The following is a 25,005-nucleotide window of genomic DNA, read 5'->3' on the forward strand; positions in this document are numbered from 1 at the left end:
TCTCATTGTCTTTGAATGGATTGTCTGTGAAGAGTAGCTTGCTTGTTGCAACAAATACATATATATATATATATATAAACATATATATAAATATTATATTGTTATACTGTTCTCCATAAAGTTTGTAATCTGGAAATGTTTGATGATCAGGTAAATTTACTTTTTTTATGGGTGTGTTTGGTACAAGGATTAATTTAAAATTTTCGGGAATGTAAATGAAGATTTTATTTCTATGTTTGGTATAAAAGTTTATGAAATTATTCTCATGAATCATTTTATGTTTAGGTATACATTATTTCTATAACTGAAAGCGTTCTATATATCTATGGGGTATTAGTAATATGTATTTTTTGCAAACTAAATAAAAAAATGAAGTATTTTTGAGTTTGTTATTCCTAAGAATCAAGATTTTTAAAAAAATTCATATTCTTATGATAATATTTCAAATCTTTGTACCAAACATGCCGCCCCCTATAGATAATGTATGCCATGGGCAATGGATTTTTATAATTCAATTATGTTTATGCACAGAGGCTTTGCTTGCATGCATTTCAGAGGTGCATTTAGTGCTGCTTCCATTCCATTAGATCATCACATTTTTTTAAATTAAATCTCCAGTAAGGATCCATTATTTTGTTTTTCACCAGGATTGTATTTATCTTTTTCGACCCTAATCAACTCAATATTTTTTTGTTATGTCAGCCATGTTTTTATGCCTTTTTTTTTTTGTCAGTTTCTTGAATAATCTGATAAGGTCCATGGAAATTCATTGTCAAGATATTTTATTCTCTGTTGAGCTAAACAACCAGACTTATTTGTTAAGGTTTATATAAAAAAAAAAAGTGCATCCCATTTATATATTATATAGAAAACACAAAAGATAAGCCTCTGATGACTAAGATTTTTGTTGTTTGTTGTATAGATAATGACATTTGAAAGGAATTTAATGTAAAGTTATATTTTGAGGAGATGCATGAGATGAGGTATTATTACCTATTAAATCCATGCAATATATAAATATATAAATACAGTCTTCAAAACAACAACCAAAAGTGAAATTGTTCGGAGATCTTCGCAAGATTAATAATAACACTTGAAGCTCTTAGTAATATATTCCCAATTATTTACCACTCCACAACTTTTTGTCCTTGCTACCACCACACTGAATAACATCTCTCTCTCATTTCATTTTTGGGGAAAACAAATCTATGACTGGTAGATTTAATGAGCATTAGGGATCAAACACAAGTAGCTCAGCAGCTTCCTTCTTTTCTGCATATTCATGGATACATAGATATCAATCATTAGTTTAGAATCACTCACTAACATTTATAAGACTCATCAATTTAATTATTAAAAAAAATATATTAAATCAAAATTTTATTTTTCACTATCACAGGTTTTTTTTTTTTTGGTTTATTTAATCCCTTTGAAAAGAACAGAAAAAATCAGTCAAGTTTTCTTTTAACAATCCTTCCTTGCAATCCACATAAAAATGTATATATATATTGTTAAATATTTTTTTATTTTCATTTTTATCACCAAAAGCCACCAAATTCTATTGCAGAAAATCATTTCCCTACATCAAATATTCAGATATTTTTCTGTGAAAACAATTCCCCTACAACACAAATAACTAAAAATTTCTAGAACTTGATTAAACGCAAACAAAAAGACAAAACAAACAAAAAAGGCAAAACAGGCCAAAGACGACGAAAAACAATATAAAATACGGCAAGCAGAGAGAAAAATAAATACTGACAGTAGAGCAGTCATTGTTTGGACGTTGATCCTGCTGGTGCCTGATAGTATTCTCTTCTTCGTTAGCTACGCTTGATTTCTTAACAACATCGCTCGTCTTCTGCTGCTTCCGATTGGCCCGAGCACGTGAGAACACCATCGAGTAATCCGGCGCCCCTCCTGTTTTCTCATTCCAACCCCCAAACTGAGGAACTGTCCATCCTTTCTGTCCATTGATAAAAAGGAACCAGGAAGCAAATGAACATCATAACAATTTTTTTAGACTGAAGCTTTCAATGTCAAGGAATAACAAACAATGTCTTAAAACAACAGTAATCTTGCAAACATTAAGTTAATCAAAGAAGCCGATGCTATAAGGAATCAATGAATTCAAAAGAATCATCAATAGCAAAAAGATGGACTAGTTAAGAACATCATAGCATTTAATTGAATCACGAGAACAGGTTAAAAAAAATAAATTCCGCACCTCATTGCCACCTTCCATGCCCGGAATGCTCGAGAGTCCGGTGGCAGGCCCCGGGAACACAACCACTGCTCTGATCCCATCTTTCTTTCTCCCTATATAAAACCATGCTATGAAAGGATAACAGAAAGGCAGCCGGTTAATAGAAAGGAAACTTTCAGTTTTTCTATTTTTAGATTCCCATGATATTTATAGACAATCTTTGTAGACAACCGAACCGGGAAATAAAGTTACAGACAACTTCTATGCAGATCAATATTCACCTTACAAAATACAATGTCAATTTTCTACATACTCGATCAAAGACCTACAGCGAACAAACCATAAATGCTTCAACAATTATTTGTCTTCAGCAATCATGCAGAGTAACAAAGATACACACATCAAATTTTACACTAACTGATGATGGTACATGGATATGGACATCTCCCCCAAACTATATATATATATATATAAGTGTACAAGAAAGAAACAGACCAATCATATGAGCAAGCCAAATTCTCTGATGGTCTGGATTGCATCTACAGAACCACACAAATTGGCTTTGGATCAGCAGATGATCTTCAGACCATGGATGGAGGGATATTTGATAATCTGAGTCAGATCCTTAGGTTGTTGCATTAGTCCCTTGGTCTTGCAAGCCAAAGAGAGCTCAAAGCACGAAGCCTCGAGAAGTAGTCATTTATGGCAAGAAGTGCACGGGCAGCTTGACGAGTAGTTAAGATTCTTTGCATTTGTTGGAGGGTCTGCTGCCGTAGGTTGTCAGCCTGATACCAAACATAAAAAGAGAATAATGTCGTCCCTTTCTAAGTGAGTTGAGTTATGTGAAACAAATCCAGTTCAAACAACACGGTACATCTAACTCGAAGAATTAGTTGAAGGAGAATGATAAGTTGTCTAAATATGGTTACCTGGCGAAGGAAATTTTCTAGAGTACCAAGCTTTCCCATTGCCATTGCCATCTGGCCCATGTAATTAGCAACATTCCCTGAAGATCCTGAGGGCCCCAGAGACCCCGCCAAAGTTTCTGCCAAGGATTGTTGCAATGCTTCCATTCCTTGTGACAGAGCATCCTCTGCTTGTTGCGAGGACTCCTGAAGGTTGCATATCCCCATTAGCTGCTGTTCAGTGAGAGGCTCAAGATGACTTGCAAGCAGCTGCATTATTGCAATACAATTTAGAACACATATAAATGAACAAAAGAGCAACTGAAGCATGTAGTCTCAAAGATAAACAAAAACATAAGCTATATGCAGAGATCAATAGGTGGCCAATCACATTGCCACATTACAAAATCCAAGGATAAGGATCTTAATAAATAAATAAATAAATAAAAAAGCACTGGCTGATGTGCCACAAAAGCTCACAATAGAATATATAAAACAAAATTCAAATAGTACTTTAATTAGATCTCCATATTTTCTTGGCATGAGTCTCATCCTGATTCCTTGTATTTCTGCATCTTTTCTCCTCATTTATTTACTAATTACAGGGATTGAATACCATGCACATTGATGTAACTTTCTGTAAATTATTAACAGAAAAATTGCCCATTCTTGAAACATAAATCTTGAGTGCCTCTGATAAGATTCTCAATGGTCTTAATCTTAGAAGATGTGGGCACCTTTTTCAAAGCTTATAATCAAATCAAGCAATTTATGCAATAATCATCAAATATCTATAACCCATGATGAATAAATACCTATTCCCCCTCAGAGTTAGCATGAGAATAAGTGACTAGACGTACCTTAAGAAGCTCAGATGACCTGAAGCCTCCAAGCCACATGAAGCACCTTTCTGCAGGCGTCTTCCACATGCCAGACAACAAATGAAAGACATCTGCCTTGGCAGCAGCATTCTTCAGCTTAAAGATGTCATCATAATGTGACATAATACCATCCACAATAGCACGAAGATCTGTATCACTTGCATGAGAGTTAACCGCATTCCTCAGTTCACTTATTTGCCGATTATGATCATCCAACCACCTTGCATATTCCATGTCAAACGTCAAGGCTCCTGTATTTAAACATACCATTTAATTATGAAGCCATAAAGGCAATAATTCTTACTAGAAATATAATATTACTATCGTTCTGCGGAGACATGAAGCAGCAATATTAACGCAGATTCAAACATTTCACGGCGATTACAGGAATTGAGTCTTCCACAAGGTTAAATTAACCCTGAGTCACTCCCTATTGTACAAAATATAGTAAACCAGCTTAAGCTTAGTTTTAGAAGTTTTAAAAGCCTGACATATAATTTGGTTCACAACAGAACCTTTATTATTTTCATGTTACGTGATCTAGATATGGGGTACATACCATTTGATTAAACTTTTGGCTTGCACAAGACATTAGTGAAATACCATTTAATGTGTGTGCATATATAAATGCTCTCAAATATTTCATCACAGCTACAAAATTTCAAGGCAGACATTGCAAATAATTTCTAGGCAGGACTATTTCCCAAAAGTTCTATATATGCACAGCCAACATGCATATATAACACTCTTCACAGAAAGGCACTAAAGAATATCACTGATGGTGATGCATGCTTCCTCAGATGCTTGTAAGGTGAATAAAGTCCATAGGCAAGAAGGTAAATACCATTTCCACCCACAGCATGTGACTGATCTCCTGTGCTAGAAATAAATATACCCTGCAAAGGGATGAAGCCAAGAAGAGATCTGTTTAAAATCTTTTACCAAGAACACAATTTATGTAGATATAATTTTGCCGAAAACCAATGTGTTAAGGGCACAAGACGCACCCGAGGCACTCGGACCCTTATATCGCCCGAGCGCAAGGCGCAAAAAAAAACGAGCGCCAGATCGAAGTAAGGAGCACACACATAAAGAATATATATGTATATATATGGTATATGATAGAATCATAGACAAATAGAAAGCTTAAAGTCTTAAACTCTAATATTAACAAACTTGTCCTATCTTAAAGTCAAAATTCTATTCCTAAAATCATAAGAAGCTAATAATCATCATCATTAATGTCAAACTCTAAATTCGTGTTTTCATCTTCTTTTCCTTATTCAGAATCACAGCCTTCTATGAGGATTGTATAAAATAGTGAAATATTTATTGCTTAGTTATTAGATTCAATTCTTTTAATAGACTTAGAGATTTTTCAAATACCAATAAATTGTGGTTCTTTTAAACAATAGAAAACCAACAGTTTTTTCAATCAAGTGTGCCTTTTTTGCTCCTTAAGCTTAAAAAAAAAAAGCGCAAAAAAACCTCACTGGACTAAAATCGCCTTGCCTTAGACCCTTAGAGGCGCTAAGAAGGTTTAGCGCTGCACCCGGGGGGCTAGGTGCGCGCCTAGGTGCGCCTTAACAACACTGAAAACACAAAAATGCATGGAAATATGTTGTGATGGTCATACCTGCTGGCGAGCTTTTTGGAGTTCCTGCTCTAGTTGAGTAAGCTTCAGCCTACTACTCTCGAGTTGTTGGACATATGCCTTAAGATATATTTTTTAAAAGAAAAAAAAGTATTAGAACAACATTTCAAAGAAAGAAAAAAAAAAGGAAACAAGAATAAGAACAAACAGTTGAATAAAAATTTAAAAAAAAAAGGTTGAAGAGCTTGGGCAATGAAATAAAATTTCAAGGGGAGAAAAAAATAAAAATAACAACCCAGGGAAGCAAGTGAGTGATTTGCATGCAGTTCAGAAAGCCTCCTGGAAACTGTTAGTGTGCTATCCATATTCATATAATTGCCTATAAGAGAATTTAATATGAGAACATTGTTGTTAGTTATGAAGCCTGGCATGATAATTACAGCACCACAGGTCCACATTGACAGTCAAATCCAAACATAATTTCCAGCTTGTTATCGTCAGTTTCTTTTAAACAGGTGTTTCTTCATTTGTAGCCATAGTAACTGAATAAAGTTCACAATATTTCAGGGATCATAAAGATATAGGACCCACAGATATTTGGCAGCTTGCATAAAACAATGGAGGTGGTTCACAATAGTCAAGGTAGATCACTGCATGGATTATTGCCTCATTAATGGTATTAACACGGCGATGAATTTAATTGGCTGAGTTTAGAAATCCACAAGAATAAAAAGCTAGGTGACACCTTCAAGTTATGATATGTTACATACGCTTTTTGGGGCAAACATTATAAGCGACGATAGATTAAGTCAAATTAAGCTAAAAAAGAAAAGGAGGTTCAAGAAAAGGAAGATGAGAATCGAGGCTGCAATCAAAAGAATACAAATTAAAGGAAATAAATAAAGATGGTATCAATAAACTATGGTAAAAAATTATTCTAGAATCCGATTTTAAATAAGTCTTCTGTTTTCTTTCCTAGTTAAGTCCTATAATAAAGGGATTAGAATCCCTATTATTATGTACTAAGTAAAATAGTAGCCTGTGTTGTTATTTAAAGAATGAACCTAATGGAAGAAGGCAAGAAAGAAAGCTTGTTCAATTGAGATAGGCAGCTCTCTCTCTTTCTTGAGATCCACCTTCCATCACCCTCACACTCCTCACCATAGGTTCCCACAGAAAACCCAAGCAAAATCGTCCCGTGACTAGATCCCAATCCAAGGCTTGCAAGATGATCTAATTAGGACCAGTTTATATTTTCTAATTATATTAATCAGGAAGAAAAGTTATCTTCTCAAGCCAGCCAGCTTGTGCCTGTCCATGAGCTAAATTTCAAGATCTATTTTCAGCCTAGAATACTACTATGATTGGGCTATGTTTAAGTTTTTGAGACATCAGTCCATACTTTCACTGTCAAATCAGTATCAAAGCAGACCTGATCATTTATCTGCAGGCGTCATGTTGCTGCTTTGAACTATGAAAAGGCTTACGCACCTTTTCCACTATTTTCTTGTCTGATACAACACTACGACCACAGCATACCTTCCTCAAGGAAGTTATACTAGGTTATTTAAAAATGTGTACCTTCCGGGCTTCCTCAATCCTTTGTGGATAAAAAATCAAGGGTACCTAAATCTATCACTTGGGGCTCCAAAGCATAGCTGAAAGAGTTCATTACTACATAGTAAATATGCCGCACCAAGAATTAGTAAATACACTACACCAAGAATCAACCAAGATAGATAAATTACAAGCAAAGTCAACATTAAATAAAGAGTCAAACACTTTGCAAAAGTAGTCATGCCAAAAAATTTCTTGGAGATAACCGAACAAATATCACATCTTCTGTATGTTTGATCAGAACTTCATGACATTAGGCTAAATGTAATTGCATGCTTCTCCTAACACACTATAATTCAAGAATATAAAAACTGAATACAAAAGGAGAAGATAAGCAAGATGACAATTGTTATAGTAGGCATTGTATAAAAAACTTCAAATTGTTTAGGCACCATATTTTACATAGCAGCGCAGCCTCTTAACATTTTGCAACCAAATAAGAGTTATCAAGCAAATAGGTTTAAGAATAAAAAAATTGGCTAATGAAAAAAGTGATGATGATACAGTTGAAACATAAAAATGTGAGCGTGGAGTGAACGAGTGAGTGAGTGAGCGAGTGAGAGAGAGAGATAGAGAGAGAGGGGTGTAGGGTTTTGGGGGCAAAGTCCTACAGTTTCTTCCTAAGTAACATTCAGAGAAAAAGTTGAGTTAAAACCATAAAAGAAAATTAGATACCTTTTTTCTCAATCGACTTTTCCTGGCAGCTTCACGGTTTTGAGCTAGACGACGAAGTGTCTACAAACAAAAAAGTTGTTTTAAACTACTTATAACTTTAAAAAAAAAAACGTACATGGTTAAAATTATAATGATTAATTACTTTCTGGTCCCCTATTTTATCCTTTGATCTGTCACTTGAATCGGATGGCACCACAGCAATAGGTTGCACCTGATCAAATTGCATAAAATGAAGACATGGGAAATCAACAATATAAACTAGTATATGATGCAGTACAAGAGAAGGAAAGGTTTAATTATAAAGATATTCCTAATTCTTATTTGGAGCGACATGATTATCTTAAATTCAAAAAGATTTCGTGAGGAGGAGGAGGAGGCCTAAATAGAAAATAGGATCTTTCTCACCAATTAAGGAGATTTTTATCTTAGGTTAGTTTTATTACTTTATATATGTTAAAAGAGTTCAATAAGGAGATTTTTATTTTAGGCCGTTTTTTATTTACGTCAAGACTTGATGTCTTACAACAATTAGAGTTTTCTATATTAGGAAGTTGCTGTGCTTTGTATTTCTCTTCTGCTTATAAAATTGGACCAGGTACCATCTTTTAGAAGAAAGCTCTAATTAGATGAGTGAGAATGAACTTATTTTTTCCCAATTATTTTCTGTGATCTTCATCACTATTTTCCGACCTACTTTCTATTAATTTCTCCATATTGTTCTTCTAACTCTTTAGAGAGAGTCAGAGGCCTTTGTGAGATGGTAATTAAAAATTAGTCAGAGAGTGAAGCTCATGCCTCTAAGTTCATTTTCAGTATTGAAATCAGGTATATTTCAGACCTATTGTGAAGTTACAAGTTTTAGTCTCCGAATCCCATCTAAAGGGGTTCCGGAGATTAAAGCTTGTGTTTATCCACCCTGAACTACATTAGCACGTGAACCAGGATCTACAGCAGCAGCAAGACGAATCTCTTATCAAACATTTAAAGAGATAGCCACATTACAATGAATTAAGTTCTGACTGCATATACTACAAACTCATCATGGCTTGATTTCCCAAATAAAGAGTTTTATCAACATAGCAGATGGAAAGGTAACAAATTGAGTATGAAGATAAACAAGAAGAATAAACAGAAATTATCTGGCACCTAAAACATATAGCTTAAATAGTGACAGCATCTCCGGAAACTTACGCACCATTCTATTGCCCACATCAAGCGAGAGCAAAGGCTAATTTTAGTAATTTTAAAACTAAGACCATAAAATAAGGTGGGTATATGAAAACAATAATAATAACAGAAAATAGTAATATAATGTTTTGATGCTAGATAAACTGATAAAAGGACAAATTACAAAACCTTATAAATCACACAAGAAAGAAACACATTTATATTCCTTAAACCCGTCAACAGAAATTTCTAAAAATAATGAAAAATATATCACCCTTGGATTTTTGTCATCATGATCCACATCTGTGGAGGTATCAGTCCTAGGGCTGGCATCTGCCATTGTAGACTCACCCCAGTTCTCAAAGTGAGAACTGGACACTGATGCAGGATGCGGTTGTTGCCCGCTTTGTGGAAGTTTTAAAGGCCCAATTCTAGCAGCGAGAGAAGCAATGTCGGAGGAGGGGTGTGTCTGTAATTAGATAACATAGATAAAACAGAATAAGACTTCTCACATACCAGCAAGTATACCGTTATATTTCACTAAAACAAATGAAAATTATCTATTAAGCGTACATTAGCGTAAGCACTGAACTGAAGATCAGTAACAACAGCCTGACTACTTGGCTTTGGATCAATCACAGGATCTGCACTAAAGGAGATCATTTAAGAACACATACAAGAAAGGTCAAGTCAGATTCTGTAAGCAGATTCAGATACCAAGTTAGACAAGCTATGCTATATGGTTGGGGGAGATAATTTCAAAAATGAAATGCAACTATCTTTTTTTTCAAGCGTAAAATAGATTTGACCAGAGAAGCTTGCAATAAAATCAAGTTTTCTCAGATTTCATCAAGATGTCTAAATTATTTAAAGCTTGAAATAAGTACAGAGTCCAAAATTTTGCTAAACATACATTCAAGCAAGAACCATCATGAGCATTTGACATTGTGCAAAAACCTGCATTTTTACCACCAAAACAGAAGGCACTAAATTCAAAATCCAATAGGAACACAAGATTGAAAAAAAAAATTTGTAACAATGAACAATGATGACATCATTATCAACTAAGCTATATAAACCATACCATATGGTTGGAGATTGTTTTAAAAACGAAATGCAACCAGCTTTTTTTTTTCTTTGAAGGTAAAATAGATTTGAATAGAGAAGCTAGCATTGGAATCAAGTTTTCTCAGATTTTATCAAGATGTATAAATTATTTGAAGCTTGAGATAACTACAGTCTAAAACTTTGTTACACATAAATTCAAGCATGAACCATCAAGAGCATTTGACAATTCAGAAACAAACTGCATTGTTACCACCAAAACAGAAGGCATTAAATTTAAAATCCAATAGGAACACAAGATTTAAAAAAAAAAAGAAAAAAATGCAACACTGAACAATGATGAAATCATTATAGACTAGCATGCCAAGCAAAATTCACAATCAAATACCTCGACTTAGAATAGTTGTTTCCTCTATGCAAAGTCCAATGTTCTGCTCCAATGCCCCAAAATCAGAAGTTCTTGAAGGATGCATATGGTTTCCTTCTGAAACACTACAAGAATGATTTGTAAACACTAATCATCAATTTTGTAAAATAAAATACCATATTCATCAATAGAAAAACAAATGTTTCTGTTAATAATCACCATTGAAAGGAAAAAATGCTCGTCAAGAGTTCCAAGTATACTGAGTTGTATGACACAACAACCTTTGACAATAAAAATAAGAGACATCAATGTGCTCTAAAATCATTTGAATTATATTTAATTTACCAAATCTTTATAATATATCTTGTGGAATATTTAACCCACAGCTCAAAGAGGGTGACAAACTGCTGTTTATAAATAGGTAAAGCAGAGAAAAATTAAGAATCGTCATTAGGTGATAAGGGCAAAGTTCATACAAAAATGACTCGAAATTGTCTAGTGTAATGTAACCTTGAAGGGCTCATTTGGTGAACAACATATGATAAGGGCGGATAGAATATGAGAACTTAATAGGAGTAGGGATGGCAACGGGTAGGGTATGGGTAGGGTATGCCAAAACCCTTACCCGTACCCGTAACCCCTACCCCATACCCGTACCCTTCAGGGTAAAAAAAATCATACCCTTACCCTTACCCGCAGGGTACCCGCTTACCCGTTGTTACCCATTGTTCAAATTATCGAATTAAATTTAAATAATAATAAAAATAAATTAATTATACATTATATTACAATCTTTAAACACATGTCCATAAATTCAAAATTACAAGTTGATATATATTTGTTTATCTTAAATTATATAATCACATAAAAATGACATTTATTTAGAACTCAATGGTAACTCTACCTTTTTTTTTGTTCATGTTTAACTATCTTGGTTTTTGTTTTAAATTTTTTCATATATCTACTATTTATATTTTATATAGCTTCAAATTTTATAAATATCTAGTAAGATTTTGAATATAAAAAATATTATAAGTAATTCTCATAAGTTATATCCAATTGATTTTTTATTAGTATCTTATTTTTCAGGATGTTTTTATAATTTATAGAATAAATTATTATAACATTATTTTTTTATATTTGTTTATTTTTAAATTTAATTATGATTTTTAATATATATCTAAAATTCAATTTTGATAATATTATCAAATATAAATATAGAAATTAAATAAAATTTAAAATAATATATTAAGAGAAAATTTGAAGTATTATTTTCAAATTAATCACCATGAAAATAGATATTGAGTAAATGTTTAGTTTAATAAAAAAATTATATATATATATATATATATATATGAAAGGGTAAAGGGTCACGGGTACGGGTTTTTACCTCGCACCTCTTCAACGGGTAAGGGTAAAGGGCAGATGCAGGGTAGGGGTAGGGGCATACCCTTACCCGACCCGCATCCGCTCAAAAAAACTAACGGGTATACCCTTTAGCTCAGACTGCTCGGTCAAAGAGGGTAATACCCTCTTTGACCGCAAGTCGGTACTGATACCCGTCGGGTAGGGTACAAATTGCCATCTCTAAATAGGAGTAAGAAAGGATATGGGCATTATAAACTCGTATCCTATCATGTGTTTGATATGCACCAGATAAATATCGAATAGCATTTTATTATCCCAATTTACATTTGAAGTAAACCACATAATGGTAGGGTATAATATGAATTGTATGTAAATAGACAAAATTACCCTTTATAATATATTTAAAAAAAAATTGATCAAAGAAAAATCAAAATAAATAGATCTAAGCCTATTCCACATCAAAATCAATGAAAAAATTATCTGACTAGAGAAATTAAAAATAAGACATGATCAAGGAAGACATTATGATAAAAACTAGTTCAAGTACAAGATCGACGGAGAAACCCTTCAACCAGTTCTTCGCGATGTAAGAAACCCTTCTTAAAATAGTGAAATTCATGTCATATCTAGTTATTGACAACCATCCTGTCCCAAGCCTCGAGTTTAACGATTAAAATTAACTAATACAATGAAACCTATATAAGATAAACCAAGTGAAAAAAGGCAAAAATAAATAAATTTAATTTTTTATCATATCATTCCCGATTCTATCCTGAACCTCCATATAGGACTCCCCATAGGATTAGTTATCATGTGGTCGGTCGGATAAAGTGGGTTAATAGGATAAAACTATCATATCTTGTTTGCTTACCAAACAAAAGATAATAGCATGATATGATAATTTATCCTATACTATCGTCCTTATCATGTCCACCCAACAGTCCCAAAGTGTCTAAATGTCTTGTAAATCAAAATGTTAGAGATAAGGTGCTTTGAAACATTGCTAAGAACAAATACAGATGAGTAACGGAAAAACACAATGCCGAAGAACACAAAGAGAATAACGATAATCATTGTCCTGTGAATTGGTAAGAATAGCAAAACATGAAGTCAAAGATGTGTGGGACAAATAAAAAAAACCGCATTTTAGCAAATGAATGCATGCCATATTGATTAATGAACCTTCCTAATTCTGCTAACTAGTGTCATGGTCAAATACAAATCATTTCTCCTTAAGAGACTTCAATGGTTCTTTCCTCACATAGTTCTAGTTATAGGATAGCAAAAATTATTCACCACAAATTCCTAAAACCCTAGCCTCCGAATTATTTACAACGCTTATTACAAGTCCCTAATAGCAGCTAAGTCTCCAGCCTCCCTATTAAATAAACCCATTAACGGCCATACACACAGCATGTCCAAATTCAACAAGGCTTTCCTGAACAGGATGCTGACAATTCCAACAGAGCAAAGAGGTTTCTATATATATTAACCAATAAACTGAAGGATCAACAAGTCTAAGCCTAACCCCTTAGATTCGAAGTTCCAATGCACTGTACCAAGCATAAACCATTCTGTAAATTGGCCGAGCTGGAGGCCAAAATTTCAATCTCAATCCACATTAGGTAATATCAGAACAATGAAAAGTACACATCAGTTACATTTCACTTAGAGATAATTAAAAAACAACAGCTACAAACATTTCCTACTGAAAATAATTTCTCCAAAACGGAGTGCGATAAGCAAATCCGCCTAAGCACACAATATTTTGCATGCATGAATAATGCCAAACACACTTAGGGCTTGTTTATTTTGAGAATATTTTCCATATTCTCATTTTTCATTTTTGTTTCCATAAAAAAAAATTGTTTTTGTTTTTTGCTTTAAATAAAATTTCTTTGGGAGTTATCTAAAACGAGGGGAAAAAAAGATACAAAATGTTTTCCGAAAATGGTTTGTCAAACATATTCTCATAATTTTCTTATATCCTGGAGATAAGGAAACAGAAATCAAAGACAAACAGGCCCATAATTGTCAGCTCACAACTGAAATTCTTCTAGTTCCGAAATTCAGGAAAGGAAACTCTCACCATTTTGACATAAACCTAAGTAGTAATTAATCAAACTCAACCAAATCCCAAACTTTCCAACAAAAACAAGAAATCCAAGCATAAATTCATTAACCAAACAGCAAATCAAACAAGTGAATCCAAAACAGAAATCAATAAATTATCAACATACATAGCACGAGCCGCAGGCAACGAGTTGAGGAAACTCGGCATCCCGCCCGACACCTCCTTAACATCTTCCACTCAACCTCAGCTCTTCCTACCTCGCATCCATCATCTTCGCCCTTCCCCCACCATCAAAACCCTAGAATCAAACCTAAACCACAAAATTCCCCAAAATCTCACTTCAATCCACTGCAAGAAAGTAACTTTCAACTCAAAGCACTAGCAAGGAACCAACCCCAAATCGATTCCCCTCAAAAACCCTAGAAATCACCAGATCTCCGCCGGGCTCGATCGAGAGAGAGAGAAAGAGACCTCGAACTCCGTTTAGGGTTAGAAATATGAAGGGATGTCGTTTTCTTTGGGGTTTAATTTTTCCACCAATTTTGTCCTTTATTATTCGTTGGTTTACAATTAGCCCCCTGGAAACTTTATTTTTTCTTATGGTTCAAAATATTTTCATGTAATAATCAAGATTTCAAGGAGGTTTACGCAAATTATCGACTGAGTTATTAATAAATTATTAAAATTACTTATTTTACAAACAAATAAATAAAATTTCCTTCACAGTTTCTTATACACCCCTGCGAAATTTGTAATTTGAGTTTGTAATATGTATATATATATTACAAAGACTACAAGTACCACTGTACTGTACTTTAGTATAATAATTATGGTGGTTTTTTGCTCTTTATGAATTTATTAACTCGGTCAAAAACTCAGACGTCACATTAGACAATTAGAATTCTACCACATGCATACTAAAAAAATTTCAAAAACCAAACATAATTAATCAATCTCGTTGGCATATAACCTTGAAAGAAAAGATAAATGATATCCTTCCATATGAGACCTAATAAACAGTGGATAAATAGTAATATCAGTTTTTCTACAATATTCTATAGTATTGTTGGCTCAAAAATTCAAAGTTGGGTCTATCAATTCACTATTTAAGTAATAATTTACCAACCATTTTGCAATATCATATATATAGTATAGATCTAACTATTTAACAAATATCCATGGTTCTCTCTTAAATTAACTTAATAAGGTATTATTTTATCAATTATTATAATTAATTACTAACATGCATTGTTTTTAAAATAAAAAAACAGATGTTTTCCTTCATTAGTTCATAACTTCATATAGACCCCTGCAAAATAACTTGATTTTTTTTATAAATGATATAATTAGGAAGAAATTAAATGAAACCAACCCCATTAATCTTCAAGAAAAATATCTAATATTACACATGAAGATCATGAACATTTTTAAAAAATATATATATTCTAAATTTGCACCCCACCCTCCTCAAATCCCCCTCCATGTCCATCAACAATATTAGGAATTTACGATGCTCGATGAGTAATTTGAGTAATTCTTTATATTTTATGACTCATGCATAGTTAGATGAAAACATCTCTCCTCTTTTTTAAATTGTTCGGCTCCGGGGTTCCTTTTCTCATCATCTCTGCAAATTCATCATAATTGATCCTTCCATCCTGAAAAAAAAAACAAAAAATTAAAAACAAATCTAATAGAAAATAAATAGTTCTAGATCTTTTACATTATCAGCATCTGCATCAGAAATAATTTCTTTGATTTCTTGGCCTTCTAACATGCCCTGCTCTTTAAGAGCTTGCTCAAGCTCCTCTTTTGTAATATACCTAAAAAATAATTAAAAAAAATATACAAATAAATAAATTATCAACACAATAGTATTATATAATCAACATGTAAATTAGCCAAAGCCACTTAGTTCAAGTGGTTGCCGGGCTTTTATCTCTCTTTTAAAAAAAACATATAAATTATAATTCACTTATGTACCCGCTATTATCTTTATCGAAATATTGAAAAGCGGTGTAAAGATGATCTTCTTTGTCCATCCTGTTCATATGCATGGTTGCTGTGATAAATTCCTCATAATCAATAGTTCCATTTCCATCTGCATCAGCCTGTGATAAAAATCATAAAAATTTATAAAATATTAAAAAAAAACCAGGAAAATTTTAGAGACCTTTAATTTATAAAGAAAAAAAAACATACAGCTTCCATTAATTGTTTGACTTCATTTTCAGTGAGCTTTGTTCCTTGCTTGCAAAGCCCTTGTTTTAATTCTTCAAGGGTTATACTTCCACTGTTATCAGTGTCCATGCTCTTGAACATTTCCTTCAGACCTCTTATCTCTTCTTCAGATAAACAACCAGCAATTACCTACAAAATCACATTTAATTATTATCATTTAATTTCAATTCATGTGACATTGTTTTATTTTTGTTATTTTTTAATTTTATAAATGAGAAAATTATTTGTACATCCCTCTAGAACTGGTATATATTAATACGATCCAATAAAAATCATGATTGTTTGTTTACATACCCCCTATTAAAAAAACAACATTGTTCCTTTATAAATTTTTAAGTAACTGAAATTTATAAGTGTATATAAATAAATATGATTTTTTTTTTAAGTAATTGGCTATTTTTGCAAGGGTCTATAATATAAATAAATAAACAAATAAAACGAATAATTGTAAATGAGAATTCATTTACAATGAATAATTATAAATATGCCTTTGTAAAAACCGTATTTGTTTTTATAACCTTATATTAAAAAACATATACAATATTTTGTTTATAAACTCTTGCCATAATAGGTGTGTGGTAGTCCAATTAACTCTCATGTAGAAGATTGAGGATTTGACTCACTTCTAAATTATGCGTGAAGATTTAAGATATGTGTGTTGTGTGGTATGTCCACATTATAAAAATAAATAAATAAAAATTTTGATTATAAATTTCTTAAAATAACTTTTAAATGTTCAAAAATGTATAAGTAAATATTTTTTTAAAAAGTATATTAGCAATTACTCATTTTTATAGATTATGCAAGCAAAAATAAAAATAAAAATCAAAAAATCAAATGACAAGGAAGAGGATTACTCTGAGAGCAGCTTTCTTGAATTGGTTCATTGCTGTGAATTGTTTCAATCTATTTAGAACAGCATTATCAAGTGGTGTATCAGGTGCTTCACCATCCTCTTTAATCCATGGATGATCTATTTTAACAAACACATATAAATGCAACATTGCAATACACACACACACACACACACACGAAGATATGTCATTTGCGGATGTCAGTAGATGCATTATTCACCAAAGATGTTTGTTAACAACCTCGGTCTTGATCTTCCTAGATGGTTAATGACAGCCATTAAAGATGTTGGTTTTCATTTCTAGAGTTGTCGTGGTTAGGTTTTTTTATTTTTGTTTTACTTTAGCTTCTCAGCTTTATTGCTATTGTTCTTTTTTTTTTATTCTGTTTGTTTAATTTTAATAAATAGCTACTTTGTAGTTCTTTCTCAAAATTCTACATGTCATAATTTAAATACTATTATTTATAAAAACATTAATGTAAAGTTACTATGTATGATCATTGTTTGGAACTGTGAAATAAAATACATTAATTAGCCCATTTATCACTGGGTTAAATTAAATAAAATCATAAAAATTCAAAAATGCACCTTCTTCTCTTTTTAATCCCCTATAATTATAAATAAAACTTAGTTAATTTTTAGTTTTGCACAGAAACCCCTAAAACCTATAATATTTAACTTTTTGATCCATCAACAATAATTTTCTCATTTCAAAACTTCTATTAGATCCAAGTGTTTATAGCATAATAATAATAATAATAATAATAATAATAATAATAATAATAATAATAATAATAATATATGAGATCTATCCTAATAAATGACTAATTTAAATTATTTTACTGTTTTTAATTTAAATACATGAGAAGAAACAAACTTACTAAGAACTTCAAAAGCAGTAATTCTTTGTCTAGGATCAACAGTGAGCATTTTTTTCACAAGGTCTTTTGCACCAGCAGAAATATTTGGCCAAGGATCACTTGCAAAATCAACTTGACCTCTCAAAATGGCATTGAAAATTCCATGCTCAGTCTCTGTTAATTAATACATTAAAAAATTATTAATTAATATATATATATATATATTGTTTTAACTATCAAATTACAAAAAATAAAAATAAAAAATACCAGCCCAAAATGGAGGAACACCACAAAGAAGAATGTAGAGCATGACTCCAATGCTCCAAATATCAACCTCAGGACCATATCTTCTTTTTAGTACTTCTGGTGCTATGTAGTATGCACTCCCTACTATATCTTTAAGCACCTCACCTGTTTATATAAGAAAATTAATAAAAAAAATAAATACATGGTGATGAGTTGAATGACATATATATATACATATATATATATATAATAACTAATATCATAATAATAATACTTGTTTGTATAGCTCCTGTTAGATACAAAAAGAACATATTAATTTAAATTTGATTCAACAAAAAACTTAACCATATTTTATAAATTAATCTATGTGGAACTATTAGTTTCTCTAACAATAGCTCACAAATAGTTTTATAGCTAAAATTTAGGTTATAAATTTAGTCATTGGTTTTTTTTTTAACAAGAGAAAATGATAAATGATGGTATAATTTTTTTATAAAAAAATTTAGTTGATTTTTCTTTTAAAAGGTGGGTAAGTAATAAAGCTGATTTGTGAGGATTTTTACACGGAAACATATAACATTAGAGAATTAAAATTGTTGAAATAATAATAATAATAATACAAATCTCATGAATACAATCTAAAATCAAGTATCTATTTTTGTATCTATGACAAAACTTATATGAAAATTACAATTGTTTTGAATCCTAGGAGTTCTTTCAATCTTCAATCCAATACATAAGTCTTCATTAATTAATCCACTACTATTTTCATGCAATGCATGCATTTCCATTCCACAAAAGAACTAATAATCAAAACAATCTTCATGAAGTTAAATTCATGTAATAATGAATCAACACTCTCTGCATATTCATATATGCTTCCATTTCCATTTGATTAGCATGAACAAACCTTGCTTGAAGAACACAGAGAGTCCAAAGTCAGTGGCTTTGAGAGGGGAATTCTCATCTTTACTCAACAAGAGGAAGTTCTCTGGCTTAAGATCACGATGAACGACACCCATCGAATGACAAGTATGAACAATCTGAACAATAGTCCTCAAAAGCGACGCGGCCGCTCTTTCGGTGTAATGCCCCTTTGCGATAATCCTATCGAAAAGCTCGCCTCCGGCACACAATTCCATCACAAGATGCACAGATTGCTTGTCCTCATAAGCTCCTTTGAGCTCAACAATGTTTGGTTGTCCGGTGAGATGATGCATAATTTGCACTTCTCGCCGGACATCCTCGACATCCTCTTTATTGACAAGTTTTCTTTTGGCAATGGTCTTGCACGCAAACTGCTCGCCAGTTGCCTTGCGTGTGCAAAGGTAAGTGATGCCAAATTGGCCTCGGCCGAGCTCTTTCCCGATCGAGTATGTTGCACGGATGTCTTCCATTGGTCGTCCTAACACCGGACCTGATTGATTTAATAAGATGTTATTTTATACATAAATATTTTCCATTTACTTAAAAGTCAAGAGTTTGAATTCTAATTGTGGCTATTCACAATTAAAAAAAAAACATAAAATTAACCTACCGATGGCGGCAGGTTTGGTGTGAGGACGAGCGGTGGAAGACGGAGGAGGGGATGGTTTATGAGGGGAGGGAGTGGAGTTAGGGGGATCGGAAAGGGGTGGGGGATCGGCCGGAGGATCGGAGGACTTCCCATAGCAGAAGCAATTGCCCATAGAAGGGATGGTGGAGATAAAGGTTAGGGTTAGGGTTGGGGTTGGGGAATGAGGAAGGAGGAGTTAGGGATGTAATTTTGGGAAGAAATGGGAGAAAAAATAGGAAAAAAAATAAAAAAAAAAGGTAGGCTTGTTTTCCAGAGAGGAAAAGGAAAGAGTCTGTGAAACAATGGTAGTTGAAAGGAGAGGTCCGGAGAATTTGGCGGGAGAGGCAACGGTCTTCTCTTTTTCAAGGGTCTTCTTGAAAATGCTTGGGTTTTTTTTTAAATATATATATATAAGTATACCCTTGTAAACTTGTGAAATTATATGTTCTATATTGGGTTTTCAAACTAGCCGAACCACAATCTATATATCTATATATATATATATATATATATAATCTCAGTTTGATGAAAAAACTCAAACAATCCTAAAAGGTTGAGCTTTGAATTAAGCTCTAGCGGCTAATATATATTAGTATGGTCTAATGGTGAGGCACATTGGTAGTGAATGGATAAATATGAGCCAGAACTATAGAAGTATTGTTTATTTATTATTTATTGAGATATATAACTATATAATATTGTTTATTTATTGTACATTAGGTCTCAGTATGATGTCCCTTATAAGGGAAATCGTATTCTTCACTGTTTCAAAGTTGCATGGAGAGTGGGATTTACTTTCATTGAGTTATATTCCCAAGTATTAGTCTGCCCCACATAATAAATTTTTAGAGGTCATTAAGCCACTATAAATGCTACAATTCCGTACTAAAATTTTTTAAGTGGGGATGTTTGTCACCATTTGTATTAAAAAAAAATGAGTTTGAGCTTAATCTTTAAATTAGTTTCATGTGGTTTTAGCTCCAAGCTAGAATTAAATTCACATTTTTAAAAATAAATTCCATTCGATTTTATTTTTTTTCTTGGGCCTGGCCCAATTAGTTAAACTCATATACAATCCTAGTTGGTTGTAGACTTGTAGTGCAACTTTTTAAGATTTTATTTTATTTTTAGAAAATTTTAAAATGACAATATATATACATAGATAATGGATATATACACACACGAATGTATATTTTATAATATATACACACACTTCAAAACTAACATAGAGAATAGATACCGATTTTTAGGAGTGTGTAATAGAACTCCTTTAGTCTCACATTGGCTATGAGATAGAGTCTTTATGTGCATATAAGTGGGGGACAACCTTTCTTATCAGGCTAGTCTTTTGGGGTCCGCTCTCCCCACCACTAGTGTGCATTACATTGGTACTTTCATTGAGAGTCGGTGTGGGGCACGGTTGGGACTGGTCCACGTCAATTCAGGCGGGTGTGTGGAGCGGGTTAAGCACGGAGCAGGTGAAAACCCTGGTGGGTCCCAGAATCTAGCCCCAGAGTCCAGCGCCCAGATTAACCCGGATTGATGAGGGCGTCAGTCTTTGATTTGTGGGGTAATGTAATGGAACCCTCTTTAGTCTCATATCGGCTATGAGATGGAGTCTTTGTGTGCATATAAGTGGGGGACAACCTTCCCTATCAAGCCGGTTTTTTGGGGTCCGCGTCTCACATCGGCTATGAGATGGAGTCCTTGTGTGCATATAAGTGGGGGCTTGATAGGGAAGGTGTTATAACCAAGTTTTACTGTAGATTAAACTAGCCCATTTCTATAAATTTTTTTCAGCACAATACTGTAGCAATATAGTTTTGTAGCAGTTTGATCCTGTAGCAGATCGGTCCTGTAGTGATCTGCTACTGTAGCAACACGATTTTCTCTTAAAACCTTTCTTTTTCTTTTCTTCTTCTTCTTCTTCTTCTCCTCCTCCCCTAGTTTGGCCGAACTCTTTCTTCTCTCTAATTTTTTTCCGGCGAGATTTTCTAGCGAACCAAGTGTCCTTTTCCTTCTTTTTTCACCCTTGAAACTTGGTAAGCTTGGATTTATTGTTTTATACCGTATTTTTCTTATATTTTACTTGTTTTTAGATTTTTAAAAGCCTTGATTTCTCCATGGATTTGCTTGTTTATAGGCTTAAATTGAAGCCATTGACTTGTTGTTCATGTGTGAGAATGCTTGTGATGAAATTTCTTGATTTGGTGTTGTAAATTTGGAGAAAATCATAGTTTAAGGGCCGGTTTTACTGTAGTAATTCTGAGGTTACTGTAGCACCGGCAATCTTTGGTTGTTTCTTTGATTTCTTTGGATTAGAATGAAGCTAAAACCCCTAGAAATTCATTGGTAACCTTTAAACCTAGTTTTGAGCTAATCCTAGGATCGAATTAGGGTTGTTTGTTAGAAAATTTAGGGTTTTTCTTGTTTGTTTTGTTTTTGCTAATTTTTGTTGTGTTTTGTTATGCTTTGGCAAGGAGAAGAAATCTTGGCTCGAGGCAAAGACTTAGCCAAGGAGTAGCTTGCGAGGAAGGCAAATTGCTGATTCAGTGAGTGGAATTATTTAGCATAGCTTTATTAGAAGAATGCCAATAGCTATATATATGTATATATATATGCATATCATGTTTCAAGTAAGTTTTATTGATTTATACTTGTTTGATATTTTGGTGAATGATAGTTCTTATTGAGAAAATCTTGGATGTCTTATTTGGCTTTTGATTTGTTATCGTGGAAATTGTGATTGATATATGTATCCATGAGTTTGTGAAATCCTTATTTTGTATGAAACTTGAGATTTGTTGTGGAAATCTTTGATTTGGTGAAATCCTAGGCTTGAAACAAATTTTGAATTGTTGAAAGGAAAGGATTTCCATGTTGCTTCTTGTGTTGGGACTTGCAAATTATTTTGTATTAAAAGTTTGGGCTTTGCTTATGTGTTTATCTTGTCCTCGTGTAAATGGCCGAGGTATTATTGATTTATGATTATGGATGGATATTGTACTCCGAGTGGAGTTATGTTTATTGTGGTGATTTGTTCTGGTGATATCCTACTGCAGTAGACGGTCTCCACAGCCAGCCTATTGAGGTGGCGTGATGACCGGCTGATTACTACGAGGGCCAGTTCAGGTAGGAGTGTAGAGCCCTGACTGGATATTCATCGGGTAGCCGGAGTCACCAACCGGTGAACTGATGGGTCAATGTCAAGGGCATGAGTACCTTGACTTCTCTAAACCTAGCCATGGCCACGGCGAAGGTTTAGAGAGTTTTCTAGACCACGTTATGCTTGGTGAGTGTTGGGTATTGTGCTGATTTATTAAAACCATGTTTTGTGGTTTTGGTGTTGTAAACCCTAGTTGGGGTAAAAATGGTTTTCTTGGTATTATTATGTTATTTTAATCCTTTTGAAGACTTCTATTATGTGTTGATGTTTCTAAACTAGTATTATTTTGGTAAAACTTTTATTTTGATGTTTTATTATTGTTATTACTGTTGGTGTATTTCTGCTAAAGTTGTGCTAACCTCCCCTCACTGAGTAACTTGAGTTACTCATCCCTCTTTATTCCTCCCAGTCTGTTGCAGGTAGTAGGTGTGACTGTGTGGCAGCGTACTGGGCATTTGCTATTGTTCTATCTTCTGTTGTATTTCCTTTAGTTTATGTATGTTGTTGTTGTCATGTAACATATTATAAGACTTATGGATCCACTAGTGTGTAGAAAACCTTGTTGCATGGTTTAGTATTTAAATACTCTTAAACTTATGTGTATTACCATCTCCTACTGTTGTTAGGGTTGTTTCCATGTGTATTTTGTGAACCTCTATATTTTTGTATCATACTGTTGTTGTTGTTGTTGTTGTTGTTGTTATTATTGTTGAATTCCAGGTATATTGATCAGCCTTGCGGCATCCTGAGGGTTGAGTGGCGGGGTATCCCTCCTCGGGATTGCTGCGACGAGGTCTGCATCCCACATCGGCTATGAGATGGAGTCCTTGTATGCATATAAGTGGGGGGCAACCACATCGGCTATGTCCTTGTGTGCCCCCCACTTATATGTACAAAAGGACTCCATCTCATGTCCTTGTGTGCCCCCCACTTATATGCACACAAGGACTCCATCTCATAGCCGATGTGGGACATGGACCCCAAAAGACCAACCTGATATGGAAGGTTGCCCCCCACTTATATGCACCCGAGGACTCCATCTCATAGCTGATGTGGGACTAAAGGAGTTCTCTTACAGAGTGTGTATATACACATACTTTCATACACTTCAAAGCCAATCAAAATATTAGGTCTCCTGCAAAAGGTATTTTGATCTATTGGTATTTATAAAAAATATTTGTGTCTTGTCAAAAAAACATAAGTAGCTCACTTTACGCAAGTTGAGAGCACATGTGTGTGAGATAATACTTTCACATGCACCTCTGACATGATTTTTCAAATATATATATGAATAAAAAAATATCTTCATCATATAAAAAATTATATAATTCTAATTAATCAAAGCAAAAAAATAAAAATAAAAAGATTTGAATGGAAGAAAATAATCTACTTAAGAAGATTGCTTTCAATCACATATCAGTTTAATGTAAAAAAATCAAATATTTTGAGGATAGTTTTATTAAAAGAAAAAAAATGAGAACAATTGTATAAAAAAAATACATAGATGATATTCACCGAGAGAGTGGAATAAAATGTAGATATTAAAATATAACAATATAATTTAATCAATAACTTTATTATATTAATGATAGAAGAGATGCGCTCCATCACTTTATTTTTATCATATTATTATATATTTTTATTTTATTATAAAAATAGGAACAATATAATAATAACAAATATATATATTTATATTAATTTTCATTTCCACACTATAATCATATCGGGGGTGTAGCTCATATGGTAGAGCGCTCGCTTCGCATGCGAGAGGCACGGGGTTCGATTCCCCGCACCTCCAATCCTCATGCCTTTTTTTAATTAATTAATTTATTTATTTATTTTAAAAAATGCCAATTACCATTATTTATTTATTTTGAGATTTAATCCTTTTTGAAATAAGTTTATTATTTAACCAAAAAAATATACATCATTTTTTACTCCATCGTAACCATAGTTATTGTCCACTATAATCATGTAGATTCTTATCTTCATTTTCAATAATTGTAATAATATCTATTTTTATTCTTCTACGTTTTTTTTAATTTTTTTTTTTAATAATCAGTTGCCTAATGTCATTTACTATGTTATTATTTACTTATTTATAAGTTTATATTTAATAAAAAAAATATACGTCATTTTCATGTCTGGTTTAGGTCTATCCTAAT

At 32.9% G+C, this 25,005-nt stretch overlaps 3 protein-coding genes and 1 non-coding gene across 7 annotated transcripts; 1 reads left to right on the forward strand and 3 right to left on the reverse strand.

Moving 5' to 3' along the window:
• Positions 1–1,069: 1,069 nt before the first annotated feature.
• LOC120273869 lies at positions 1,070–2,364 on the reverse strand. Its single transcript, XM_039280608.1, has 3 exons — positions 2,228–2,364; positions 1,763–1,966; positions 1,070–1,272 (listed from the first exon to the last, which is right to left on the reverse strand). The coding sequence occupies exons 1-3, from the start codon at positions 2,243–2,245 to the stop codon at positions 1,222–1,224; spliced, it is 273 nt and encodes a 90-aa protein (XP_039136542.1). The 5' UTR covers positions 2,246–2,364; the 3' UTR covers positions 1,070–1,221.
• An 85-nt stretch (positions 2,365–2,449) lies between these two features.
• On the reverse strand, positions 2,450–14,435 carry LOC120273868 (transcription factor TGA2.2-like). Of its 4 annotated transcripts, XM_039280604.1 has the most exons (12): positions 14,314–14,435; positions 14,086–14,229; positions 10,499–10,602; positions 9,619–9,689; positions 9,320–9,514; positions 8,021–8,089; positions 7,879–7,938; positions 5,629–5,706; positions 4,837–4,888; positions 3,972–4,243; positions 3,136–3,381; positions 2,450–2,991 (listed from the first exon to the last, which is right to left on the reverse strand). In XM_039280604.1, the coding sequence occupies exons 2-12, from the start codon at positions 14,124–14,126 to the stop codon at positions 2,845–2,847; spliced, it is 1,335 nt and encodes a 444-aa protein (XP_039136538.1). In that variant the 5' UTR covers positions 14,127–14,229; positions 14,314–14,435; the 3' UTR covers positions 2,450–2,844. The 4 variants fall into 4 exon arrangements, with proteins under 4 accessions (XP_039136538.1, XP_039136540.1, XP_039136541.1 ...); XM_039280606.1 differs by lacking the exons at positions 14,086–14,229; positions 14,314–14,435 and adding an exon at positions 9,959–10,002; XM_039280607.1 differs by lacking the exons at positions 14,086–14,229; positions 14,314–14,435 and adding an exon at positions 9,959–10,002 and having other exon boundaries at positions 9,619–9,694.
• A 1,046-nt stretch (positions 14,436–15,481) lies between these two features.
• On the reverse strand, positions 15,482–19,807 carry LOC120273218 (calcium-dependent protein kinase 2-like). The gene is made up of 9 exons (XM_039279849.1): positions 19,657–19,807; positions 19,030–19,536; positions 18,141–18,284; positions 17,895–18,047; positions 17,018–17,133; positions 16,122–16,289; positions 15,903–16,030; positions 15,643–15,742; positions 15,482–15,577 (listed from the first exon to the last, which is right to left on the reverse strand). Exons 1-9 carry the CDS (start codon positions 19,805–19,807, stop codon positions 15,482–15,484), a joined length of 1,563 nt encoding a protein of 520 aa, XP_039135783.1.
• A 4,758-nt stretch (positions 19,808–24,565) lies between these two features.
• On the forward strand, positions 24,566–24,638 carry TRNAA-CGC. The gene has a single exon. It is a non-coding gene; the product is annotated as a tRNA-Ala (tRNA).
• Positions 24,639–25,005: the final 367 nt, after the last annotated feature.

This window comes from Dioscorea cayenensis, chromosome 12 (assembly GCF_009730915.1).
Source record: "Dioscorea cayenensis subsp. rotundata cultivar TDr96_F1 chromosome 12, TDr96_F1_v2_PseudoChromosome.rev07_lg8_w22 25.fasta, whole genome shotgun sequence".
In the NCBI taxonomy this organism is placed as follows: domain Eukaryota; kingdom Viridiplantae; phylum Streptophyta; class Magnoliopsida; order Dioscoreales; family Dioscoreaceae; genus Dioscorea; species Dioscorea cayenensis.

What these genes read in the sequence shown, in the direction of transcription:
- LOC120273869 (XM_039280608.1), bottom strand. An exon ending in CAAACAATGACTGCTCTACT is followed by an intron (nt 1,273 to 1,762) that starts GTCAGTATTTAT and finishes ATGAATATGCAG; the next exon opens with AAAAGAAGGAAGCTGCTGAG.
- LOC120273868 (XM_039280604.1), bottom strand. Translation starts at nt 14,126, where the DNA reads ATGCCGAGTTTCCTCAACTCGTTGCCTGCGGCTCGTGCTAT. An exon ending in TCCAAAAAGCTCGCCAGCAG is followed by an intron (nt 4,889 to 5,628) that starts GTATGACCATCA and finishes ATCCCTTTGCAG; the next exon opens with GGTATATTTATTTCTAGCAC. An exon ending in TAGAAAATTTCCTTCGCCAG is followed by an intron (nt 2,992 to 3,135) that starts GTAACCATATTT and finishes GTTTGGTATCAG; the next exon opens with GCTGACAACCTACGGCAGCA.
- LOC120273218 (XM_039279849.1), bottom strand. Translation starts at nt 19,807, where the DNA reads ATGGGCAATTGCTTCTGCTATGGGAAGTCCTCCGATCCTCCGGCCGAT. An exon ending in CACCAAACCTGCCGCCATCG is followed by an intron (nt 19,537 to 19,656) that starts GTAGGTTAATTT and finishes TAAATCAATCAG; the next exon opens with GTCCGGTGTTAGGACGACCA. An exon ending in TTCGATAAAGATAATAGCGG is followed by an intron (nt 15,743 to 15,902) that starts GTACATAAGTGA and finishes ATTATTTTTTAG; the next exon opens with GTATATTACAAAAGAGGAGC.